Source organism: Garra rufa, chromosome 4 (assembly GCF_049309525.1).
Source record: "Garra rufa chromosome 4, GarRuf1.0, whole genome shotgun sequence".
In the NCBI taxonomy this organism is placed as follows: Eukaryota; Metazoa; Chordata; class Actinopteri; order Cypriniformes; family Cyprinidae; genus Garra; species Garra rufa.
Window position 1 is genome coordinate 51,291,684 of NC_133364.1, and position 26,481 is coordinate 51,318,164.

Genomic DNA, 26,481 nt, shown 5'->3' on the forward strand with positions numbered 1-26,481 from the left:
TACTCAACTGTGCTATTTTGAGACACCATGAAGATGAACTAAAATGTGCTTTTTACATACTATCTTAGCATTTCCAAAAAATGTATTTTGTTACCACTTCTAATAGGATTGAAACATATTTCATAAACCTTTAAATATACTAATTATACATAAAAAATAAACTTACTGATTATTTAAAATACATGAATAATATATAACAAATGTATACAAAGCGTATTTATAATGTATTGCCCAGATATTTTTATCAATAAAAAATACACTTGTTGATCATTTAAAATACATGAATAATATATGATAAATGTATACAAAGTGTATGTCACGCCCTTGGACTGTTTGTCTTGGTTTTTCCCAGTGTTTCCCCCATTGGACTGTCTGTTTGGTTTCTCCCATGCCCTTTTTTGGTCTTCCTGCTCATTAGTGTGATCCCCTCCACCTGTTGTTGTAATTATCTCCCCTTTATAAGTTTGTTTGATTTCCTTGTTTCTTTGTCCGGCTACAAGCGTTACACCTATGCTCCTTCGTTGTGTGCACGTCTTCTCCCGCCATTCCTGTCTATTGTTACTCTGCCTGAGGATTTATTGAAGACTTTTTATTGAAGACGTTATTTTTTGCTTTCCTGCACGTTTCGTGACAACGTATTTATAATGTATTGCCCATACATTTTTATTCATTATAATACACTTATTAATTAATTAAAATATATCAATTATATATAATAAATTTATTCAAAGCGTAATTATAATGTCTTGCACACATATTTTTATTAATAAAAAATACATTATAAAAACGCTATGTATACATTTATTATATATTATTCATGTATTCTAAATAATCATCAAGTGTATTTTTTATTAATAAAAATATTTGGGCAATACATTATAAATACGCTTTGTATACATTTGTCATATATTATTCATGTATTTTAAATAATCATCAAGTGTATTTTTTATTAATAAAAATATTTGGGCAATACATTATAAATACGCTTTGTATACATTTGTCATATATTATTCATGTATTTTAAATAATCATCAAGTGTATTTTTTATTAATAAAAACATGTGGGCAATACATTATAAATACGCTTTGTATACATTTGTCATATATTATTCATGTATTTTAAATAATCAACAAATGTATTTTTTATTAATGAATATATGTGGCCAATACATTATAAATACGCTTTGTATACATTTTTTATATATTATGCATGTATTTTAAATAATTAATAAGTGTATTTTTTATTAATAAAAAACATGTGGGCAATACATTATAAATACGCCTTGTATACATTTGTTATATATTATTATTGTATTTTAAATAATCAGTAATTTTATTTTTTATGTATAATAAGTATATTTAAAGGTTTGTGAAATATGTTTCAAATGTATTATAAGTGGTAACAAAATACATTTTTGGAAATGCTGAGATAGTATGTTAAAAGCACGTTTTAGTTCATCTTCATGGAGTCTCAAAATAGCACAGTTGAGTACACTTAGATGATCTTAAGTTTATCTTAAGGAGTACTTAAGAATAACTTTTAGTATATTGAGTACAAAATCAGTGCCCGAAAATAGAGCACTTTAAGTACATTAGGGAAGTGCACTAAGTGTACTTAAATTGTATTTTAGCACACTTTTTTCACATTTTGAATATTCTTTTAATATATTATTGCTATACTTTAAATTAGTCTTAAATATATTTATAAATGTTTAAAAATAGGGTTCAAGTGTATTTCTAGTTTTAACTAAATATATTTTTTAAAATACAGATATAGTATGTTAAAAGCACATTTTAGTTCAATTTCAGGGTGTCTCAAAATAGCACAGTTGAGTACACTTAGATGGTATTAAGTTTATCTTAACATATACTTAATACTATTTTTTAGTACATTAAGTACAAAATTAGTGTGCGAAAATAGAGCACTTTTAGTACATTACTGAAAAGTGTACTAAGTATACTTAAATAAAGTGCATTTTAGTGCACTTTTTTTTTACCTGGGATTACTAATGTTTTTGACAGAATCATTTAAAATTGACTGATTTAATTGTTTTAAATAAGATTTTTGAGAGATTAATGACCATTTTCCAAATTTCTCATCCTCTGACAGTCAGTTTTGGTGTTTTTCATTTAAAAGGTCAAGTGTAACAGTCAACTTTTTACCTGGCTAACATAATTGCCCCATTAATAAAACTTTTTTCCTAGTCTCTCTCTAAATTTGTTGAATTTTATCCCCTAAGAGACATAAAATGGTATATAATAATTGAGATCAGTCCTAGATTTAATTAATTATATAACAGACAACGTAATCTCTGTAGGGTACTGGCTGACCAGGATCAGGTTTGGACACCCTGGTATAGGATCTAGCATACATGCATTACATATCTACATTTTTTTATATTAATTTCATTTGTGCCATTAAACTGGGGTTAACTTTTATCTCTGTTTTTCCACCTTAGACCAAACAGTGCTGAAAGAGGAGAGAGAAGTACTGAATGAAACTGAAGAGAAACATCAGTTTGAGAATCTCAATAATTTTGTATCTGGAGAAAAATCTTTTTGTTCCTCAGAGTCTGAAAAGACTTCTAAACAAAAAAGAGCTCAAAAGACTGGAACTATGAGTATTTTCTCTTGCTGTCAGTGTCGAAAGAGTTTCAAACGACAAAGAGACCTTAAAAGGCACATGAGAATTCACACTGGAGAAAAGCCTTACACATGCAAACAGTGTGGAAAGAGTTTTAAAGAACAAGGACACCTTAAATGGCACATGGGAATTCACACTGGAGAGAAGCCTTACACATGCAAACAGTGTGGAAAAAGTTTCACTCGTAAAGGAAGCCTTGACAAACACATGAGAAATCACACTGGAGAGAAGCCTTACACATGCAACCAGTGTGGAAAGAGTTTCACTGAAAAAGGAAACCTTAACAAACACATGAGAATTCACACTGGAGAAAAGCCTTATATATGCAACCAGTGTGGAAAGGGTTTCACTCGTAAAGAATGCCTTAACATTCACATGAGAGTTCACACTGGAGAGAAGCCTTACACTTGCAAACAGTGTGGAAAGGGTTTCAGTCAAAGAGGGCAAGTTGACAGTCACATGAATATCCACACTGGAGAGAAGCCTTACACATGCAAACAGTGTGGAAAGAGTTTCAGGCAACGAGGACAGCGTGATAGGCACATGAAGATCCACAATAGAGAAAAGTCTTACAGATCCCCTCAGTCTGGAAAGAGTTGCAGTGAAAGTGGAAACCTTAAAGTTCACCAGAATATTTACATTACAGAGAGCCTTCTTACCTGTCAACAGTGTGGAAAGAGTTTCAGTCATAAAAGATACCTTTACATTCACATGAGAATTCACACTGGAGAGAAGCCTTACACATGCAAACAGTGTGGAAATTGTTTCAGTCAAAAAGGAAGCCTTGACAGGCACATAAAGATTCACAATAAAGAGATTCTTAGCATGGACAGAGTTTCAAACAAAATGTCTAGAACGGACAGTTCCGGTCCTTAATTCTGATTGACTACAATCAAAGCTGTTAAAATAAATTACTCTACAAACATACACCTCTTTGTTTCTTGACAACCACATTACTGCAACCACAATTACAGTTGAGGTCAAAAGTTTTCACCCCCCTTTCAGAATCTGCAAAATGTTCCCTTGTCAAAACGATCCTAAAGGCTTCCAGTAAGAATCCTATACAGGGCTCCTACAATGATAGAAATTCTAACTCATTTTAAATTCACACATTTTAAAGCTATGTGTTTTGTACACATTACTGTGTCAACTAGGTATATTGTGTTGAAAGAACTTCATATTTGAATTCATATATCATGAATTCAAGGGAGAGCTCATAGGAAGTGCACTGTTTTTGGTTGAAGCATTGTAAAGGACACTGTTAGCATTTTATCATCAGTGTGCATGGATGTAATCAGTTACTTGCTCACTTCTACCACCAACATTGGCAGCTTTGTGGAAGGCTGTAATAATATTTTTTGGAACCATCCCTGAAGGATTGTATTAAGAATTGTCTTGTAGGATTGTCTTATAGGACGAGGCATAAATATTCTGTATGATCATTTCTACAGGATTTTAATGGGATCCAATGTCATCTTGAATTTTGAAGGATTCTACTTACCATTGCATCTATTAATAACCAATAGTTTTTGCAGTTTACCTACACTCACCTTGAGTGAGTTTAGTGCAAGAATTTCAAAGAATGAATAAGATTGATGAAACAAGACAAATCAACAAATGTTCTGTTTTGATTCCAATAGTGTTTTAATTTAGTCTTTCTTAAACCGAGGGAAAGGTTAGGCGTATCTGGCGTGCTGTCTGGGAGAGGGCTCCGAGCTTGGCAAGAATTCCACTTTGCCCCTGGACTAAAGGTGAGGGTACGGGGTGGTGGAAGGGTGCTGAAAAACGGGAGATGAAGAAGGTAGGGCTGTTTTGGTTATTTACAGGGATTCTTTCTCGTGCTGATTGGATAGGGAGTGTGATTACTGATGATGAACTGGGCTGTGTTAATTATCCGTGTGAGCTCCTCCTAGAAACTGAAGAAAGCCAGGATATATATGGCATATAGGGTAAGGCGGTGTGGTTGAACTGGTAGCCCTTACGGAGGGTGGAGATGCAATTGTTCTGATTTTTTTAAGGTTATAGGTTGGTGGGTGTCCGGACGAGTGGGGTGGGTTTTTTGGATGCCTTTGATTTGTAGGGACGTCTGAGAATTGATTATATTGGGTGAAGGTAAGCCATACAGATGTTTATGGAAAAAATTGGGCCCCACTTAGGTACCCTTTGATTGAGCCAATTTGGAGGTAAGAGATGAATTAGGTATTCGATAGCAGGGAAAAATCGGGAACAACAGGTTGTAAGCGGAGTGAAATGTTTTAAAACATTTCCATGCTATTAGGTAAGACTGAAGGTGTCTTGTGCACCTGCCACTATTAAAGTTAGTGCAAACTTGGCTATCAGTGGAAGAAGGGCGTCGGTGGAATGAGGGAGTGGGGGTGACAGGGGTATCCATGAGGCATGGGACGTAGCTGGTAGATTTGGGCTGGGAAGTTTCAGGGCAGGGGGAATAGATGGGTTTATAAATGGGCAGGTGATGGTGGAGTGGGAGTCTAAAAATACCCTGCTGTGAAGTTCAGTGTCCAGTGCCCCCCAATAGGGGCTTTGGTTCCACTGAGTGACTCTGATGGCATAGTTTAGCTGAGAAAAGCTTATGGTAAGTATAGAAATGTGAGCCTCTGTATGATAATGTGAGCTCAGCGATTATCGAGAGGTTGTCGCTGAGCTTGCGTCTATTGGGGGCATGATTTGCAAATTACCTTTGTGTAACAGTTAAAAGCGATGGTGAATTAAGCAAATGACAGAATGCAGGATGGGTTGTGAGCTAAATTTTTATGGGAAATAGAAGGGAAAAAGGACAATATCTGCACGTGACAAAATCTGAGTCCGGATGGCATTGGGTACGGGGGTTGGATCCAGAGCTATGGCATTCAGAGGAACTGACAGAGACAAGGCAAGGCAAGTTTATTTATATAGCACATTTCATAGACAATAATTCAAAGTGCTGTAAATAAGAGGAATTAAAATGATCATCAGAGAAAACAGAATTTAAGAACATCTCAAATTATTTAAAAATTGATTTGGAAGAGGCTAGCGTGAAGGTAGAGCTAGCCTGGGAAGGAGGAAAAGAAGCTGCTAGGAATGATAGCGGAGGAATGCTTGCACTATGGGCAATTCCTGGGGCAGAAGAAAAAGAGAGAAGGAGAGGGGAAATAGCTGGCACTGGGGCTTGTACCTTTAGCAGAGGCATGCTTGTGCTGGAATGGGATGGTTGCGCTGCAGGCCATGGGTAGGGGAGGGGTTTAGGAGTGTGGTGAGACATGGGCTGCAAATGGGTCTCACGCTGATGCGGCAACATTACAAGGCCACAACTTATTGATCGTGATGTCATAGGCACGCTGATGTTCCTTTAAGGGGAGGAGAGCGGAGCTGGCAGCAACGGCGCACCCTAGGCTTGCGATGCATCCTGATGACCGTGGCTAAGGGGTCCTGTGACCCGAGCTTGCTCTATTCACAGCCTTGGATGGAGGAGTGCAATTTGGGGGTTCACCGGATGCCTTAAGCTTAACCTTAAGGCTGAATCTAAAACTATTTTGTTTTTATTATTACATGCATTTAAACAATGGTCTGTCTGAATGCTCAATTCTGAGTTACTGGAAGTTGTGTAATAATATGTAAATTATGAGAATAGCTGTCATATTTTGAACATTTCATTCAAATATTATGCTGCAAACATGCAAAACATTTTGGGTTACAACTGTAACCCTTGTTCCCTAAGAAAGGAAAGGAGACACTGCATCTGTAATGACACTTTGGGGTTCCCCTCTCTGTAGCGTGGCTGAAGCAGGAACGAAATTATTCCAATCCTGACTTTTGTTGCGTCTGTCATGGTCGGGGGTATGACATGAATGGAGACAAGAATTAAACTAAAGTTCTTTAATATAATCCACAAAAGGTAATTCAGACAGGGAAACATGTCTCCAACATAACGTTAATATCGCACAAGGAAATACTGCAGTAAATGCTTCCATCCTATTCAAAGAATGCACAAATGAGAAAATGTCACAGAGGAACTTCATAATGCAACTCGCAAAATGAACTTCGCACACGAGAGCAAAAGCCACACATCTGATGGTGTGAGAGCCAGAACCCAGGCAGGAGGAGCAGCAGATGGACAGAAGAAGTGCTAAGTGCGGAGAACCTGAAAGAAAAACCAAAACGAAGTACACTTGTGACAAATTTCACAAGGTGGTGTGTGGGAGCTGCAAGTGGAAGGTACAGATTACCTGTGCTGACTAAGTAATCGATGCACTAGTGTCATGAAATGATGCCACATGCCATGTTCAAGTGGAGCCCACTTAGAGGAGAATACATTTTTTATGATTTTACAGCATAGTATTTGTCTTATAATTTGACAGAATATTTTCTTTTTAATTTTACAGCATGATAGTTTTGTTCATTATAAAATAAATACTGCTTTATAAATGTTTGTTTTCCACAGTTGAATGTTTTTTTTTTCTTTTTTTAACTACTCTGGCCATTTGGTTTTAGGCCTGTGTGTTTTTTTGTCCACATTTTACTATGCACTGAATGTATATTAATGATATGTTTATAAGTTACTATATAAAAATTTTTTTAACAAGAAATTAACAAAATATTGATCTGCTTCAAATTTGTACATGTAATTAGTTACAATAGCAGGTTCTGTTATTGTCGATGAAATAATAATTTTTTCATAAGAATTTGAATTTTGTCCTGATTTTTATTATTACCCACAATACAGATCCATTTATTAATGGATTTTGATTCCAGTGATGGCTGCATATTTGTTTCCATTTTGTGTTATACAAAATTCTCCAATAAATGCAGAGTATTGTGAAGTCGAAAAGTTAAAATGGATGAAAAAAGATAATGCAATCATTTCCAAAATTTACGACCCGTTTTTTTGTATAGTTCAACATGAACGGTCAGAATGACTCCTATGGCCATTCTAGTAGTTATAGAATGCTGGTAGTTCTAGTGTTAAGTATCTTGTACATTTTCTGTTGTGTTTCCACTTTTTCCCTTTTCGGATTGTCTCTGATTCTGTCTTGAAAGCTATTCAGTTCAGACTTCATATCGGTGGCCATCATCTTTATGTCTGCACAGATGAAACCAACGTTATTTTCCATATTCCTTATTTTCCAAGTCCATATCAAAATATTATTTTGTTATTATATACTGTTTTACTTGTTTTTTCCTGATTAATGATGTGTCTGTATAGACTCTTCCATTTTTCAAGACAGACATTACAGGGATCATAGAAGACATGGCAGAGAAAACCGATGACAGCAGAGCATTCTTTTTTAATATTAGTAGAAAACAAATCTGGGAAAGTGCAACCATCAAAGAGGATTGATGTTAAATTTACGGATGACCTGGGGACGAGTGAGGGAGCAATTGATTCTGGTGGGCCAAAGATGGAGTTTCTCACTCTGCTTATGGAGAAACTTAAACAGGAGGCATTATTTGTTGGTTCTGATGAAGCCAAAGTCCTGTATTTCAACAGCACATCTAAATAAGCACTGCATATTACTTAATAAACAATGCACTGCCACATTGAAGTATGTATGTACATATTTTAATACATTTTTAGGCTGTCTAACATAAATGTTTTTCCTCACTTGAGGAAGGTTGTGTGGCTAATTCCCATGATATAAAACGCCTTCATGAACTGGACTCAAAAGGACAGTCAGTTATTCTTCAGTTGGCAGAGAGGCTTCATCAATGTAGAAATATGAAAGTGTCTTACCTTGTTCACTTGCAAAAAGGAAGCTCTTCTAAAAATGACTGCTGCAGCAAGCTGAACATTACCAACTGGCAAGTTTGTGACATGGCTGACTTGTCCAAGTGTAGTGATGTTCACAATGTGTGCAAACTTGGATCACACACACAAGTGTTCCCACAGTCTTTGTGTGTTTCTGGTGCAGACAGGACACTTTGTGACACTGTCACATGGGACACATGTTTTAACCTGCTCAATATATTATGATTTTATATATATTTGAGTTTTAATTGGTTTTCATGTTGTCTTAGCCATTTTATTCCTCTTATCCATTTTAATATGTGTGTATGTCTTTAAGTGAGTCTGAGTCTGATCACATGACATGAATCAGGAAATGAACAGTATAAAGGAGGCAGCATGGCAAACAATTGGGGTCGGCTCAGTCATAAAGCTGCGACGCGACGTCAAGGGCACGCAAGGAGGCAGATCCGCGTTCTGAGATGAGCGCAACCAGGAATCAGTGGGTTACTGGGAAGCTTGTTGGTGGGAGCTGGGACAGAGGCTGGAGACAGTTGACTTGCGGAAGTACGAAATCAGCGTGTCACGAAAACAACATTGGTTGTAGGAATCGAGTAATCCTGATAAGTATAAAAGAGCAGTTCTTGGACAGAAGTAGGTGAACACAATGGATGATTCTTCCGATGATGATAATCCTGATATGGAGTTTCATGAAGTACGATATAATAAAAGGAAAAAGGAAAAAAACGTGGGTGATGAGTTTGAATGTGAACAAATTAGTTTAAATAAAGCCAGGAAGACCGGGCAAAGGGTGATAATAAATAGTGAGGAAAAGAATATAAAAGTCATGGTCACTTTTGACAAGCAAGCGGAACAGTATATGCACCCTGTTAAACTATCAAAAGCGATAGAGAAAGAAATAGGATCAGTGAATGAGGCAACATGTCTGAGCAATGGAAGAGTTTTGATTAAGTGTAAAGATGAAATGCAAAAAGCAAAAATCCTAAAACTTAAATCATTGGCTGGTGGCAGAGTAAACTGTACTGAAGTAGGTATGAAGAAACGTGGGGTGATTTCAGGGGTACCCTTAAATGTAACCATGGAGGAAGTAAAAGGAAACTTGGTCGGAGGCAAAGTCACCTCGGCTGAAAGACTAATGACGTGGAAAGATAATAAAAAATGTGACAGTATTTCTGTGTTGATACACTTTGAAGATGTTAATTTACCAGTAAGGGTGAAGCTAGGTTTCATGAGTTATGCTGTGCGGGAATATGTTCCCCCTCCTTTACGTTGTTATAATTGTCAGCGCATAGGACATACTGCTGCTGTTTGCAAAGGGAAAATACGGTGTGCAAAATGTGGGGAAGAGCATGAATACGGAAATGTCAGGAAGGGACAAAGTTGAAATGTTGCAATTGCGGGGGAGAACACAGCGCTGCATATGCAGGATGTCCAGTACAGCAACAGGCCCGTGAAATCCAGAAGGTAAAGTCCATCCAGAATTTAACATATGCAAAGCAGCTCGCAAAATGAAACATGTTACAAAAACAAGAATGCAAAGTGAACAAGCACAAGCCTCTCGGAAGAGTCAATGAAACAGTCGAACTTTGGAAAAAGTGAATCAGATAGTATTAACATGAACAAAACTGATTTTGTGGCGTTTATATGTGCAGTGGTGAATGGCACTGCACAGGTGGAAAGAAGATCTGACAAAATCAAAATTGTGGTAGAATTTGCAAACAGATTCCTAAACTGCATTGGTTTATCAGCAGAGCAAATTCACAAGATTCTAAAATCTAAAGAGGGGAAAACGGAAGGGAATCTAACAAGTTATGATGCATCTCAGTGTAGTGACATATAGCATTGTCATGTCTTTCCTATTGCTTCATTGGAATGCCAGAAGCTTGATCTCTAATGGGAAGGAGTTTAAAAAATATATAGCAGATATGAATAAATCTCTTGATATAATTTGCATACAAGAAACATGGCTATGCAAATCATTGGACTTTAGGTTAAATGGATATGAAGTAATAAGGCAAGACAGGAACAATGGTAGAGGTGGAGGATGTGCAACATTCATAAAAGAAAATGTGATATACAGATATGTAAATAATGAAAGTATTTCAGAAAGCATATGTATAGAAGTAATGGGTATACAGGGGGTGGTCAGATTGTTATATTTCTATAATCCTTGTTTGGAAATATCTATAGATATTCTGGAAAAGGCCATGGGTGAGATATCAAACAAAATGATTATATGTGGGGACTTGAATGCTCATAATAGTATTTGGGGAAGTAAGAACACAGATAAAAATGGAGAAGTAATAGAAGAATTCATGGAAGAGAATTCTTTGGTGTGTTTAAATGATGGCGATCCAACATGAATAGATATTGTAGGAGGAGGAATGTCATGTTTAGATGTCACAATAGTTTCAGCATCATTAGCTGGTAAATGTATATGGTCAGTATCAGAAGATAATATGGGAAGTGATCATTTTCCAGTGATTTGTGAAATTCAATATAAGATTCAAATGCAAAATTTTAATTTTGGTGTAAGATGGGTATATAAAAAAGCAGATTGGGAAAAATTTAAAATGTTGTGTAAAGAATAATTTGGAAATGTGTTAGTAGAGGGCAGTGTTGATGATAGGTATGGTAAAGTAGTGAATGGCATTTATTTTGCAGCCTCACAATCCATCCCGTTATTAACTGGTACACATAAAAGGAAGAATGTGCCTTGGTGGTCAGAGGAATGCTCGAAATCAATCAGAGAAAGGAATAAAGCATTTAAATTTTTAAAAAGAACACTCACCCCAGAAGCATTATTAGATTATCAAAAGAAAAGGGCTTATGTTAAAAAGGTTATTAAAAATACGAAGAAGTTGGCATGGCAAAACTTTTGCAATACTATAGGGAGAGAAACCGGAATAAGTACAGTCTGGCGTATGATAAAGAAGATGAATGGAATTGATTGACAGCAGATGCTTTGATACTATTTGAAAAGTAAAAAAAAAAGAGTCAAAAAAGCTTATATAATGAAAGAATAAATGTTTGCAGTATTCTTTGACATAGAAAAGGCTTATGACATTTTTTGGAGGGTAGGTCTGCTAATCAAACTGAATAAAATTGGTATGGGGGAAAATTCTATAACTGGGTTTTAGACTTTCTATTTGAACGTACTTTTCAGGTTAAAATTGGAGAAGAAATATCAGAGTCTTATAGCATTCTAAATGGAACTCCGCAGGGTAGTGCAATTAGCCCAATATTGTTTAATTTAATGATTAATGATGTTTTTGATAAAGTTAAAAAAAATAGGAATAGAAATAGCACTTTATGCAGATGATGGAGCGTTATGGAAGAGGGGACGTAATATTAAAAATGTAGCTAAAGGTATACAGGAGTCGATTAAGAAAGTGGAGGAATGGTCCCTGGATTGGGGTTTGAAATTCTCAGTATCAAAAACAAAATATATGTTATTCACAAAGAACAGGAAAAATGAACATATGGATCTGAATTTATACGACCAAGCATTGGAAAGAGTGCCTGTTTGTAAGTATCTTGGTCTATGGTTTGATGGAAAATTAACATGGAAAGTGCATATAAGTCAAATTGAGTCAAAGTGTAGAAGGATCATAAATTGCATGCGTGCAGTTGCTAGTTACAGTTGGGGAGCTAGTCACAGTGCACTGTTATGCATGTATCAAGCTTTGATTCGTTCCTGTTGTGACTATGGATGCATTATTTATGGGTCAGCAGCCAAATCTCTACTGAAAAAAATTGAAACGCTGATAAACTAGCAAAAAAAGCACTAGATAAAAGGGAGGTGGATGTTCAAGTACCTATGGGAAAAAAAGAGGCAAAGTCGGTCTTAAAGAAAAAGTTAATAAATAAATGGCAAATTAGATGGGATAATAGCAGCACAGGGAGATGGTGTTATAGTATTACACAGACCGTAGGGAGAATAAATTGTCAGGGAAGAAATAGGAAAGAAGAAGTCTGGCTGTCTAGGTTAAAATTGGGACATACAGGGCTGAATTCAACTTTGGCAATTATGGGTTTGTGTGAAAATGGTTTGTGTGATGTGTGCGGTGTATCAGAAAATGTATTTAATGTGATTTTTAGGTGTGGTAAATATAGTGTGTATCGTGATTTATTATTCAGTCATTTAGGGGAGGAGGGAATGAGGCATGAATATATTTTAGGAAAAGGTTTAATGGATAGACAAATATACACAGCCCTAATTAGATATATATATGACTCAGGTTTAGGGTCTAGGATATAATTCGGATGGGAATACTCTACCTAATCTGGAGCATGTAGAGCTAATTGTAAGTGGTAGAGGAGCTGAACACGCAGCGCTATCATGAGCATGTGCTCTAGGTGCACCATAGATTAAAGGGAGTATGAAACATAAATGTTGGTTTTTTTCTTTTTTTTTTTTTTTGTTCTCTCTCAAAATTCAGACTCATCATCTATGTAAGTTTAATTTAACATCCAGTACAGTAGGTGGCGACAATGCTCCTAAGGAGTTGGTCGCCATTAAACAACAACAACAAGAAGAAGAAGCTTCCTGGGCTGGTTTTCTGGGAGTCAAGCTGGTTTGTCCCCTCGGACAGTTGGTCTTGTCAGGGCAGTTTAAGGCATAAGCTTGTTCGTGGAAGTTCATTGGGAGTGGAAGCCGCCCATTGAAGTCTGCTGGACTGATTTATCGATTGGATCTATGCTGGGAAGTGAGAGAGAAAGTTAAGTGAATTGATTTCATCTTTTAAACATTGAGAAAGCTTGAAGTGGATGCAGTGAATGTAAACCTGACTGGTGAGGAAGCTAAGTGTTTCAGAGTGCGCTGAAGAGGAATTGAGAATTGAACATCCCCGACGTGAGTTAAACGGATGGATTGAGGCTTCTGATCAGCCCTATCGTGTGAGTGAATTGCAGTGCTTTTGCCTTATTGATTTGATATACATTGATTCATGCTGTGGATTTGAAGTGAACACGAGTGCGGTGTGTCTTTGCTGAGAAACGGCCCCAACCCCTGCTTACACGTTTGGGAAAAGATACTATTAACGTCTTCTCTGCCTGCGCCCTGTGAGTGCACAGCTACGTTGGTGCAATATTATTAACCTCTTCTCTGCCTGAGCCCTGTGAGTGCACAGCTACGCTGGTGAAATATTATTAACCTCATCTCTGCCTGAGCCCTGTGAGTGCACAGCTACGCTGGTGAAATATTATTAACCTCTTCTCTGCCTGAGCCCTGTGAGTGCACAGCTACGCTGGTGAAATATTATTAACCTCTTCTCTGCCTGAGCCCTGTGAGTATACAGCTACGCTGGTGAAATATTATTAACCTCTTCTCTGCCTGAGCCCTGTGAGTGCACAGCTACGCTGGTGAAATATTATTAACCTCTTCTCTGCCTGAGCCCTGTGAGTGCACAGCTACGCTGGTGAAATATTATTAACCTCTTCTCTGCCTGAGCCCTGTGAGTGCACAGCTACGTTGGTGCAATATTATTAACCTCTTCTCTGCCTGAGCCCTGTGAGTGCACAGCTACGTTGGTGCAATATTATTAACCTCTTCTCTGCCTGAGCCCTGTGAGTGCACAGCTACGTTGGTGCAATATTATTAACCTCTTCTCTGCCTGAGCCCTGTGAGTGCACAGCTACGTTGGTGCAATATTATTAACCTCTTCTCTGCCTGAGCCCTGTGAGTGCACAGCTACGTTGGTGCAATATTATTAACCTCTTCTCTGCCTGAGCCCTGTGAGTGCACAGCTACGCTGGTGCAATATTATTAACCTCTTCTCTGCCTGAGCCCTGTGAGTGCACAGCTACGCTGGTGAAATATTATTAACCTCTTCTCTGCCTGAGCCCTGTGAGTGCACAGCTACGCTGGTGAAATATTATTAACCTCTTCTCTGCCTGAGCCCTGTGAGTGCACAGCTACGCTGGTGAAATATTATTAACCTCTTCTCTGCCTGAGCCCTGTGAGTGCACAGCTACGCTGGTGAAATATTATTAACCTCTTCTCTGCCTGAGCCCTGTGAGTATACAGCTACGCTGGTGAAATATTATTAACCTCTTCTCTGCCTGAGCCCTGTGAGTGCACAGCTACGCTGGTGAAATATTATTAACCTCTTCTCTTCCTGAGCCCTGTGAGTGCACAGCTACGCTGGTGAAATATTATTAACCTCTTCTCTGCCTGAGCCCTTTGAGTATACAGCAATACTGGTGAAATACTATTAACCTCCTCTCTGTCTGAGTCCTGAAGGAACGTATTGCTGTGGAAAAAGTCCTTACCTTTCTACTTACCGTCTGAGTGTGGAAGTATGCAGCATCGCTGGTGAAGTAAGCTTTTAAACCACTGTCTCCCTATTGTGCACCGACGAAAGCATCCTGTACTGAGAAGAACCCCTACCTTCCTACTTACCGTCTGAGTCTGGAAGTATGCAGCATCGCTGGTGAAGTAAGCTTTTAAACCACTGTCTCATCATTGTGCACCAACAAAAGTATCCTGTACTGAGAAGAATCCTTACCTCCCTGCTTACCATCTGAGCCCTGAAGTATGCCGCATCGCTGGTGAAGTAAGCTTTTAAACCACTGTCTCCCTATTGTGCACCGACGAAAGCATCCTGTACTGAGAAAAATCCTTACCTTCCTACTTACCATCTGAGTCTGGAAGTATGCAGCATCGCTGGTGAAGTAAGCTTTTAAACCACTGTCTCGCTATTGTGCACCAACGAAAGTTTCTACCTGTAGTGGAAGAAGACCTGGAAGACACTGGAGCTCATTACGCCTCTGCTCATTGATAGATTGTGTTCAATAAAGATTGTTATTCCTTTGAAAATTCCGTTCTGTCTGTTTTGTCCATCTGTTGCGGACCTGTGGTGTCGGCTCCTCGCGGTGGTGTTCAAGGCAGAGGCGGCTGGTTATTCGAGTCTGCCCTGGTGACACTAAGACCCAAATTAACACATACAGGCTACAGGAATATTAACTCAGTCAGCAGATGTACGAGAAACAGAACCAGACTGTTGGGGGACAGTTTTCAGAAAGATTACAGCTTCTTTTGGATCTTTAAAAGACCTCTACTGCCTGTCCACCTTAATCCGGAGAATGGCCGGATAGAACATAGCGAAGGCAATACCTTTCTCCTTAATGCTGCTGTTTGACTTGGTAAAACTCTTGCCTTTTCCTCATCACTGCTGCAGAAAAATCCTCGAACAGCATAATAGGGGCTCCGTTGTACGTCAGGGCGCGCGCCTTCCTTGCAGCCTGCATGATCCAAACTTTGTCCTGAAAGTTATGGAATTTCACGATGACAGCGCGGGGCCGTTGGCCCGGCGGGGGGTGGCAAGTGAAAGTGCAATGACAGCGATCTATTTTAACCGATCCATCTTTGAAGCTGACTTGTAAAAGCTCCGGTAGCCAGGATTTTAAAAAGGCGGTCGGGTCACTACCCTCACTGCCCTCTGGGAGACCGATGATACGTACATTACACCGTCGGTTTCTATTCTCTAGATCAGTGGTTCTCATTCCTGATCCTGGGGGACCCCTGCTCTGCACATTTTGCATGTCTCCCTTATTTAACACACCTGATTGAGATCAGCTCATTAGGAGAGAGATCCATGAACTGAACTAACAAGCTGAAGATCTCAATCAGGTGTGTTAAATAAGAGAGACATGCAAAATGTGCAGAGCAGGGGTCCCCCAGGACCAGGATTGAGAACCACTGCTCTAGATCGTCGATTTTTTCCATTGCAGCCTCCAGCTTATTCTCCATTTCGGCGAGCCTTGTACCGCTGGAGGTCATGACGTCCTCGGCGTCCGAGACTCGGCCTTCCATCTCGGTGATTCGCATGTCTAACAGTCCTAATTTCGACGAGCATGTATCGAGTTTCTGTATGACTGGATCGATCTTTTTGTCAAAGGAAGTTTCAACACTCTTAAGCACCTCAGCTGATATTCTTTTCACCAAGCTGTCGATTTCAGTCTGGCTCAGCAGCAGTGAGGCCTGCTCCGCCATGTTTACTTGACCGAACTGAGGCGATCTAATTTCAAACAATTTAGAAGATTTCGTCGGAAGGGTAAGCTTCTTCTGAGTGCCAGGCATATTCCAGTGTTTTACCAAAAGATATTATACGATTGAGCCGTTATATACTGCAGTTAAAATACTAAAAACAACAACGAGCTGCAAGAGACAGAGCGTTGCACTGCTACTCCGCCATTAGCGTCACGTGACCCCTCAGGCTGGTATTTCTGACATGTGACTATTTATTGTTTATTATAATGAACATTTACTGCTATCAGCAAAATCGGATGAGTGATTTCAGCTTTGAGAATAAAAACCAACCTGTGTGTGTCTCAGTATCTTCATGTTTTACTCTGAATGTTTCTTCAATCTTCATGTCTTCACTCTCCTCTTTAATAAACACCATCTTAATAATAAAAAAACAGTTGTCGCACACTTTCATATCCAATCAATGAATTTTGACAAAAACATATTTCACATATTATCTTAAATAGTACAGCTTAGAAAAGAAAATAGATCTTCAATATACAAAACTAAAAATAATACCATAACAAATCATTAACGCATTTATTATGCAGCTCAAACTATTATGGGTAGAATTTTTTTTTTTTTTAGATCAGAAAGAGCTTTATTGCCAAGTAAGGGATTTTTTTAGCGACAGTTTCCAGTGAAGAAGAGAAAACAGACAAAATATAAACAAACAAATATACTACTGCAGTGCAGACATACAGAGATATTACACAGCAATATAGAATCTAATCTGATTCATCAACACAGTTTCACTGAAGATCAAATAAATGCATAAACCCAGGATAGAGCGTCTGAGTGAATGTGGTGTGGACTCTGTGGATGAGGCTCATTGTGTCAGAGACGCTGGAGAAGGACAGAGTTCACTCTCATCCACATACACTCCTATTCTATGGCTGGACACTACAGACAGTTCAGTTCATTTGTTACTATGAAATTATGAGTATCAAGAGGGAGAATAGAACAAACTCCAGGATTGATCATTACGTCCAAACACACATTCATCACCCTCTCCTTTCTTGCTGATGCTCTTATATGAGACTGATATCTCCACTCCAAACATCCCACTCCACTCAATCTTCAAGAAACAGCCTCCACAGACTCTCTCTACAAAATACCTGAAGATTACATCCAAGTAACTTACTGTATTACCCAGTGTTTCCCAACTCGAGATACGAAATATGCGGTGGGTCGAGGACTGGAGTAGGGAAACGCTGGTATAACCAGCCCATCACAAGAACGAGGCTGTTTAAAGAATAATCCAGATAATCCATCTGATTTATTACAGGTGAATTAATATGAACCAGAGCTCAGAACTGTCCGTCTTGACTGTGTTTATTTCACTCCTCTCCTCATTTCAGCCGCCTACTCTCACCTATATTTCCTATATTTCACCTATTTTATTATCATCTCAAGCGAGATCAAAGACGGATATCACATTACCACACTCACTGTGTTGTTGCTAATAAACATGATATAATTTCAGCTGTTTTTATATGAAAATATATTTGTAGAATACCACTTGGCTTTTTACTCATGCGTCTCTCTTGTCTGTCTTTCTTTATCCTAAATACATGCAGAAATTGACATGAACTTTTTTTATAATGTGACTTTGTATATAGATCCTTTTTTACATTTATGGGGTTCTCCAAAAATTAAATAGTCATAGTTTTGTAAACTTCTTTAGTGGTAAATGGAAACTGCCACAAATATGTTTTTGTGTCCTCGTTTGCCCCGATAGCAAAATAAAAATAAAATCCCAGACAGTGTTTCAATGACTTTCCAAAAGAGGAATAAATAGAAAAACATACAAAATAGCAAGAGATTGTTTACAATCGTCAAAAGAGTGATAGATTAAATTTGCCATCACACCCTCTTTGTAAGATACGCAGCAGAAATAACTAGTTTTATGTGAATTTAATTGCAATGTATAAAAACTATATAAAAATTAAATAGACAAAAGTATTCCTAGATTTACAATTTTAATAACTTTGGAAAAGCATCATCATATGGGTACGAAATTATATTCTATATACAACATTTCTATGATGTGTTTGTGATTCTAGAGAGAAGACTAAAAAGTGGGACTTTTATTTTGATCTGGTGATGTGACGTCTTTCAGACGCGCAGTGCTCCTCATCTGTTGTGATTCATCTGAACAAGGTTTGTAGTTTTGTGTTTTTTTATAATGCAAATTGTTACATCAGTTAAAAGTTTTTTTCAAGCTATGTAAAATAAATGCAGTATTGTTAAATGTAACGTTGCAATGCTTTATTTAGTGATTTAGATACTTAGCGTTAGCCTTTAGTAACAGAAGTACGTCTCATTTCGCTCCCTATATCATGAATCAATTGTGTGATGATAAGAAGAGATGAGAGAAACTGAGAATCCGAATCATTTGAATCAAATCATTTGTGAAATGATTCAGTGATTCGATTCAGCGGCACGCGGACTACAAACGACAACAACAAACACAAACGAGTGAATCACAACCGAGAATGATTTCATGAACGTGTAATATATTAGATATGAACAAATAATTGAATACCAAATGTAAATAATAAAATAGCCTCCCTTAATATGAACGTCCTGTGTAATTTGTATATATATATATATATATTTTAATCAAGTCTATTAACTCTGTCTTTCCAGTGCACAGAGTAGTGAACAAGGAGCTGATTGAGACTCACACAGAGATTTAGTTTGCTTTGATTTTTCTTTCTATAAATTATTCTCATCTTAACAGGACAAAGTGTTCAAACACAGAAAAACTCCTGGAGAATCAACTGAGATCCACGTGACACTATTATAAAGATGGTGTTTATTAAAGAGGAGAGTGAAGACATGAAGATTGAAGAAACATTCAGAGTCAAACATGAAGAAACTGAGGAACAAACAGGTTGGTTTTTATTCTCAAAGCTGAAATGAATGGTATTTATGAATAATGTCACAGGAGTAGAAATGTGGAGACATTCAACAGAAGTGTTGAGATCAGATGACAAATACTAATACTGAATATCTTGCTTTCACAGTGTGCATTTGTTATGACGTCATGCAAAAAGTAACATTGTAACAGTAAAATAAAATGGAATTAACCTAAACAATGTGTGTGTGTGTGTGTGTGTGTGTGTGTGTGTGTGTGTGTGTGTGTGTATATATATATATATATATATATATATATATATATATCAGAGGTTGCGTTAGACTTCAACAGGGTCGTAAAAATTCCGTCATAATCTATTATTACCCGTCATTTTAATTTTCATATTTTAATTATAATAACACATTTAATTGCTTTTAATTTTGTTCACATTTTCATTTTTAATCATGAACCTACAGGGCGAGCATACTGTATAGGTTTATGCACTTATTTATGAAGAGAACAGATGAACAGAAACTGCGTCACTTTTCATGTTCAACACCACACCAGAATTACATTTTTTTTTTTTTTTTTACAAAAAAAATCATGCTAGGGCTGGTTTAAAAAAATCTATTTCTCGATTTTAATAGATTCTTATTTTATGCACCAATATCTACGTATATTTAAATATCAGTGGATCTTGGTGTTTTCAGTTCACAAATTAACAGATGCGCATATCTAATAAATCACAATAAGCGATTAAGCTCTGTGCTTTCTTACTTTCAATATGAAAACGTCTCAGATTTCAAATTCTATTTCATCAGGAAATATAAGCAACAAATACCGTTATGGCGCTCTTTAATGTGGAGTGATAGACCGCTGTAGTTTATACTGGGTGCTTGCATGTGCGTATCAAATGCATAGCAAAAGATTCGCCGTGACAGTTTAAAATTTGTTCTGTATCCAGTGCTCTGCTGCCACAATGGATCGCGCTCGCCACCAACAGGACAGGGGTGGGAATTACAGTTACAATTTACAACAGATCACCCGCAGTGTAATATATATATAAACCTTGCTTCTAATGTTAAAACCATTTATTTCAAGCACTTTGGCTAATTATGCAAAAGTAAGAAAATTACTCATTTTGTTATTTTGCACAAAAGCAAACCTTGAAATGTGAGTAGTCATATTTGGATACTGCATGCTGTCTACATTTTGTTAATTTAAAGTATTTGGTAAGCCAATAAAACAGCCAGGTTACATCTAAATGAATCTGCATACAACTGAAAACAGCCCTTTTGTTTTTTTTTAATTTATTTTTTTAATTTGTGTGGGAGAGAGTCAGTGCTCCGAGTGTGTTCACACTACGTGCGCGTGTTTGTGTGTGTGTGTGTGTGTGTGTGTGTGTGTGTGTGTGCGCGCGTGTTTGTGTGTGTTTGTGCGTGTGTGTGTGCGCGTGCGCTTGTGTGTGTGTGCACGTGTTTGTGTGTGTTTGTGCGTGTGTGTGTGTGTGTGTGTGTGTGTGTGTGTGTGTGTGCATGCGCTTGTGCGTGTGTGTGTGTGTGTGTGTGTGTGTGTGTGTGTGTGTGTGTGTGTGTGTGTGTGTGTGTGTGTGTGTGTGTGCGCGTGTGCTTGTGTGTGTGTGTGTGTGTGTGTGTGTGTGTGTGTGTGTGTGTGTGTGTGTGTGTGTGTGTGTGCTTGTGTATGCACCCACACTTGGATGTATTAAATGTAGAGCACAAATTCACCATACTTCAGCACATCTCACTTCACATTCAACTGGTGTAAAAATATTGCCTGTTTTCTTTTAAAGGATATGTTCTGATGTGATATTTTTATTTATTTATTTTTTTTTTTTACGGTAAGTTATGGGGCATTTTCCATTTAAAATGTCAGTGTAACAGACCAGTGGTTCCCAACCACGTTCCTGAAGGCCCCCAACACTGCACATTTTGCATCTCTTTTGTCTCACAGCCCCATTTTAGTGCAGGGGTGCACAACTCTGTTCTTAAAGATTTACCATCCTTTAAGTTTAGCTCTGACCCTGATCAAACACACCTGAACCAGGTAATTTATCACTTAATCAGAGAAACACGCAGTGTTGGAGGGCTCCAGGAACATGGGTGAGACTCGCTGTAACAGCCCAGTTTCCTAAACTATTATTAGATTGAATAAATTGTATAGCAGCCAGCTTAAACTCTATAGGACACCAGCCGACTATGAGCAAGTTTGGACACCATGATATGAGATCTAGCATACATGCATTACATACAGTATCTACGTGTTTTGGTGTTACCTGCTTTGTGGCTTTAAACTGGGGTTAACTTTTATTTCTTTGTTTTCCCACTTTAGGCCCAACAGCACTGAAAGAGGAGAGAGAAGTACTGAATGAAACTGAAGAGAAAGATCAGTTTGAGAATCTTCATGTTTTCATAACTGGAAAAAAATCATTTTGTTCCTTACAGTCAGAAAATACATCTACACAAAAAAGAGCTCAAAAGGCAAGAACTAGGAGTTTTTTCACTTGCTTTCATCATGGAAAGAGTTTCAATGAACAAGGAGAATTTAAAGTCCACAAGAAAATTCACACTGGAAAGAGGAGTTTCATCTGCCAACAGTGTGGAAAGGGATTCAGTCAAAATTCAAACCTTAAAGTCCACATGAAAATTCACACAGGAGAGAAATCTTTCATCTGCCAACAGTGTGGAAAGAGTTTCATTCAAAAAGGATCCCTTAAAGTCCACATGAAAATTCACACAGGAGAAAAGTCTTCCACGTGCCGTCAATGTGGAAAGGGTTTTAGTCAACAAGGAAACCTTGAAAGGCACATGAGAATTCACACAGGAGAGAAGCCTTTTATCTGCCAACAGTGTGGAAAGAGTTTCGGTGAAAATAAAAGCCTTAAAAGGCATATGAGAATTCACACAGGAGAGAAGCCTTTCATCTGCCAACAGTGTGGAAAGAGTTTCGTTGAAAATAGAAACCTTAAAAGGCATATGAGAGTTCACCCTGGAGAGAGGTCTTACTCCTGCAAACAGTGTGGAAAGAGTTTCAGTCAACGAGGACACCTTGACAAGCACATGAAGATCCACAATAGAGAGAAGTCTAACAGATCCCCTCAGTGTGGAAAGAGTTTCAACCAAAATGTATAAAACAGTTTTGGTCCTTGATTCTGATTGGTTGACCCACATCTGAAGCTGTTGTAAATTACTCTACAAACCGACATTCTTTGTTGCCTATGTATTGCTCAGAAAAAAAAAAATGTAGGGTCCGGACCAATTAGACACACAGTTCATTAGATTCACCAAATAATAAATTTTTCATTAGATTAACAAATGATCTCAGACCCCCTTCACCCAATCCACAACACTGGCTGCCATGATGTCTACAAATGGTCTTACTATGGCAACCAGGACTCCTCTGCCAGACCAGATAAACTTTACGACTCAAAAGTATGTGGAAAGAACTTTCCCCAACTAATACTCTAAAAAGGACAAATATTGCCATAGGAACTAATGACTTTCATTAATTCTTAGAAAAAAAATTTCTGTGAACGAAAACACACATCCTCAGATCATTGTGTATATTATTACTGTTCATTTAGTTTATCTTTTGTGAAAGAAGATGTTTTTTGTAAAAGATGGTTTATGTTATCTTTTGATACCTATGCAACATATTAGTGTTTAAGAATCTTTAGTCATTTTAGCATGCACAACCAATCCCAGTACATATGCAAATACCATGCTTACAGACAAAGAGTTGTAAACGTTCCCTCCAAAAGCAAAAGTCACCATTGGCTCTCTAGCCTCCCAATGATCAATTAACCTGGCCTCCTAATTACCTTTATCTCCTAACTGTGACCCCTATAGGAGTTAAAAGCTTCACACAGTGACTTGCCTCAGTTTTTCTCAGTTCTTTTAGTCCCGTGTCTCATCACTATGCCATCTTCTGGTTGGTAAGTCCCAGAGCTGATGTTTCTGCCCCTGGGAGGCCTTAAACTCCTAGGAAGATAAGGAAAATTAGCTAGAACTCTCCAGAACCCTAAGCCTGTGCCAGGTCCTGCAGCCTTGTATTTTCATTCCCCAAAGTTCACAGGATTTCAACTGGGTCTCTTACTCAGCTCATCATTCTTCTTCATTTTCCACCTTGGAAGAAACTCCCATCACCACAGAGTCAGGACACCTTTGGAATTCATAGCTCTTAAAACCTGGAAGAATGTGATCCCAAGACCAAAACCTTGAAAAAATCAAGACTTTCACCCAAGACTGCATCCAAACACTCGTTAACGACAAAGGCAATGCAAGTATCTTACATTTAACTAAACAGAGGTTTAGTTTATTTGTAAACCCCGTTGGAAAATGGCACTGATGGTTTCATTCAGGTGGTTAACTGATTTTTTCATCTTTCTTGTTTCTCTAATGACTCCATTCATCCAATCTGACTTGCCCTTCTTCCATGTATGAGTGATTGTATGTTTGTTTGTTTAGATTAGTCATATATTAGTCCTTACTTAATAAACTCTTGTGCACAAATTACATGAGTTTCTGATTCTGTCTTGTAAATTAATGTCCCTTTATGATTCCGATCAAGCTACATGCTCTAATGCATTAATGCTGTAAGAATTTATCTTTTTCTTTTTTGCGGCCAAGAAAATATCATTGCTTATAGTTGATGTAAAATTACCCAGAATGTTCGCCGGAAGAATAGATTAGATTAGTGATATTTAATTTCACTACAGTTAATACTGGCAACTGATATAAATAATTGTAATCATTGTTAGTCATAAATTAATTATTTTTGCATGTAAGAATTAACTCAAATTTAAAGTTGATTGTGATAAAGAATCAAATCTGAAATTCAGGAAAATCGATTTAGAATTAATAGTTTATGTTTCTTAACCATTCGTTTACCAAAGTGGTTAAATCAATATACCTTATCAATTCCAAGGTTTATTTTACGCTCATTGTCAGGAGCATAAATAAACCGAATTACTACTTTAGGAAATTAAAAGCTAGGTAGCTTGATCTGGGCAAAGATTAAACTTTGTGAACATAAAGTCAAGACAACTTCTTTCAATGAAACAATGATTTATTGAACTACTCTAGGATACAAAATCTAAATTACTAAAACATAAACACACACACACACACACACACACACACACACACACACACACACACACACGCACTCATACAGTTCAAGGATGGTAAGTTATGGATTTTAAGAACCCCAAAATTGTTCTAGTACTGCTATTAGCTCTCAAATCGCAACCTTAGAAAACCACAAAAGCAGAGATCTAACTTAAATGATATCGCACCAGATTCAACAAGAATGGGAGACCTTGTTTACTTGCTCTAGTGCCGAATGGGGTTTCCCTTTGTGGGCTCTTCTCGGCAGAGATTCTGTTTGGTTGCTAGTCGGTCTTTGGATGACGTCATTGGGAATCCTTCGAAGGTGAGGGTTGGTTACGTGGGTTGTTGCGCTCAGAGTTCGGTGGGCGCCTGGGTTGCAAGGCGCGTAGGCTCTGAAGGTTCAAACCCGGTCATGAAGTCTTTGCAGTTCCTGGAGAGTTCTGGAGGGCAAGAATGCCTTGTAGTTGGAACGAGCAGGCGATCTTCTGCAGAGGAGAGCTACAAGTCTTTTCAGGACGTTTGGGCTCTTCTTGCTCAGTCTGGACAGTTCGAGTTGGCAAATCAAGCTGGCAAAAAGCTGGCAATCCAAGGCTTCTGGTTCTGTAAGAGTTTGCTGGCACAATCACGTGCCAGCAAACTCTTATAGAACCAGAAGCCTTGAATTGCCAGCACAAGAGACGAAAGGCATTGAGCAAGGTGAAAGGCATCGAACTATTATGAACATGGGATTTTAAATGGACCGCTAAGCACGGCCCCAAGGGCTGCAGTCCAGTGGCGTTGCTACGAAGCGGGTCATGCCACTTGCAACTCCTCCTGGCACATGAATTATTATGATATGAATTTCTCTGCAATTTGGTTACTGACTTCCATAAACTATTGCAATGCATAAAATATACACAATATCAATTTTTCATTCATTCAGACGAGCTGCATTCATTAAGAGCATTCATTCGGCACCAAACATGGGTATATGTTACATATAACTTAGTTTACTAAGGCACGTAAGGCATAGAAAAAATACACGATTACACAGCAAGCATTGAATATACGGGAAGGTGGATGCCCTATCCCTTTGCATAGTAATTTCGCGTGATTGAAATAGCGTTCTTTGTTTTGATCCTTTTTGCATCATATTAGATAGTGCATTTGTTGCGCACGTGGCGTGAGTTCTTGTTCTAGAAGAATGGGGGAAACACCACACTGTTCGAAAGGGGGTCAGTGGGAGTTCAGCGGGTTAGGATGGCCAGTCTGGAATCAATCCTTTTCCTTTGTTTATTCCTTACTCAATTTATGATGGCTTAAGTCACAAGGGAGCCAGACAACTGGTTCTTTGGATGATCTCAGAAAGGGGGGTGATCTCTGTAGATTGTCCTGTGAAATTTAGCAGATTCTGGTCATGTGTTAGCCAGGGGTGACAGTTCACCACTTGCCATAACGAGTCTCCCAGCACAAATCACTCGTTGTTCTCTTGATGGGATTAACTTTTAATGCTGCTTTGTTTCCTGGGGTGATCGGCAGACGTAGTTTGGCGTAGACAGAATGGGGCCCATCTCATCTTTGGTCTTCCTTGGAGTGTGGTGACTTAATCGTTATTTGCACTTTGCGTAACTAAAATCCTACATCCATTTCCCTCTTGAGCTAATTCACAACAACAACTATTTGTGAGGAACTACAGTTGAGGTCAACAGTTTACATCCCCTTTTCAGAATCTGCAAAATATCTGTTGTTGCTTTGATAATCGTCACATCCACTGCTGCTCTGAGCTCTGGATCGGCTGCTGTCCGTGGTGCTGAAGCTCCACAGCTTCACAAATCAAGAATTAAGCCAGAAATGCAGCCTCCTTGACAGGGATAGGAACGTAGATTCCTTAGCCTGATCACTGTCTGGTGATTTTCAATTAGGCTGTTTTGCAGAGATATGTGCTTTTTTGGGTTTTGGTGAGGAAAAGTCACAAGCCAAAGTCAACAATAAGACACTACCATTCTGTTTTTTTTTTTTTTTTTTTTTTTTTTTGCACATTGTTGCAATAGACACAGTAAGAATAGTACATACAAGGCAAAGGAAGTTAAGAGCAAAG

The 26,481-nt window shown here is 38.0% G+C and overlaps 1 protein-coding gene across 2 annotated transcripts in view; it reads left to right on the top strand.

The window, feature by feature from the left end:
- The window catches only part of LOC141334136 (uncharacterized), a 559,741-nt gene extending 535,948 nt beyond the window's left edge, over window positions 1-23,793 (top strand). Inside the window, exons 5-6 of one of the 2 annotated variants that reach the window (XM_073839271.1) lie at window positions 2,679-3,161; window positions 21,908-23,793. In XM_073839271.1, coding sequence (XP_073695372.1) covers window positions 2,679-3,161; window positions 21,908-22,424 — 1,000 coding nt within the window. In that variant the 3' untranslated portion in view covers window positions 22,425-23,793. Of the gene's footprint in view, window positions 1-2,668; window positions 3,162-21,907 lie in introns of both variants that reach the window. The other variant, XM_073839272.1, reaches the window with a different exon arrangement.
- The last annotated feature ends 2,688 nt before the right edge of the window (window positions 23,794-26,481 follow it).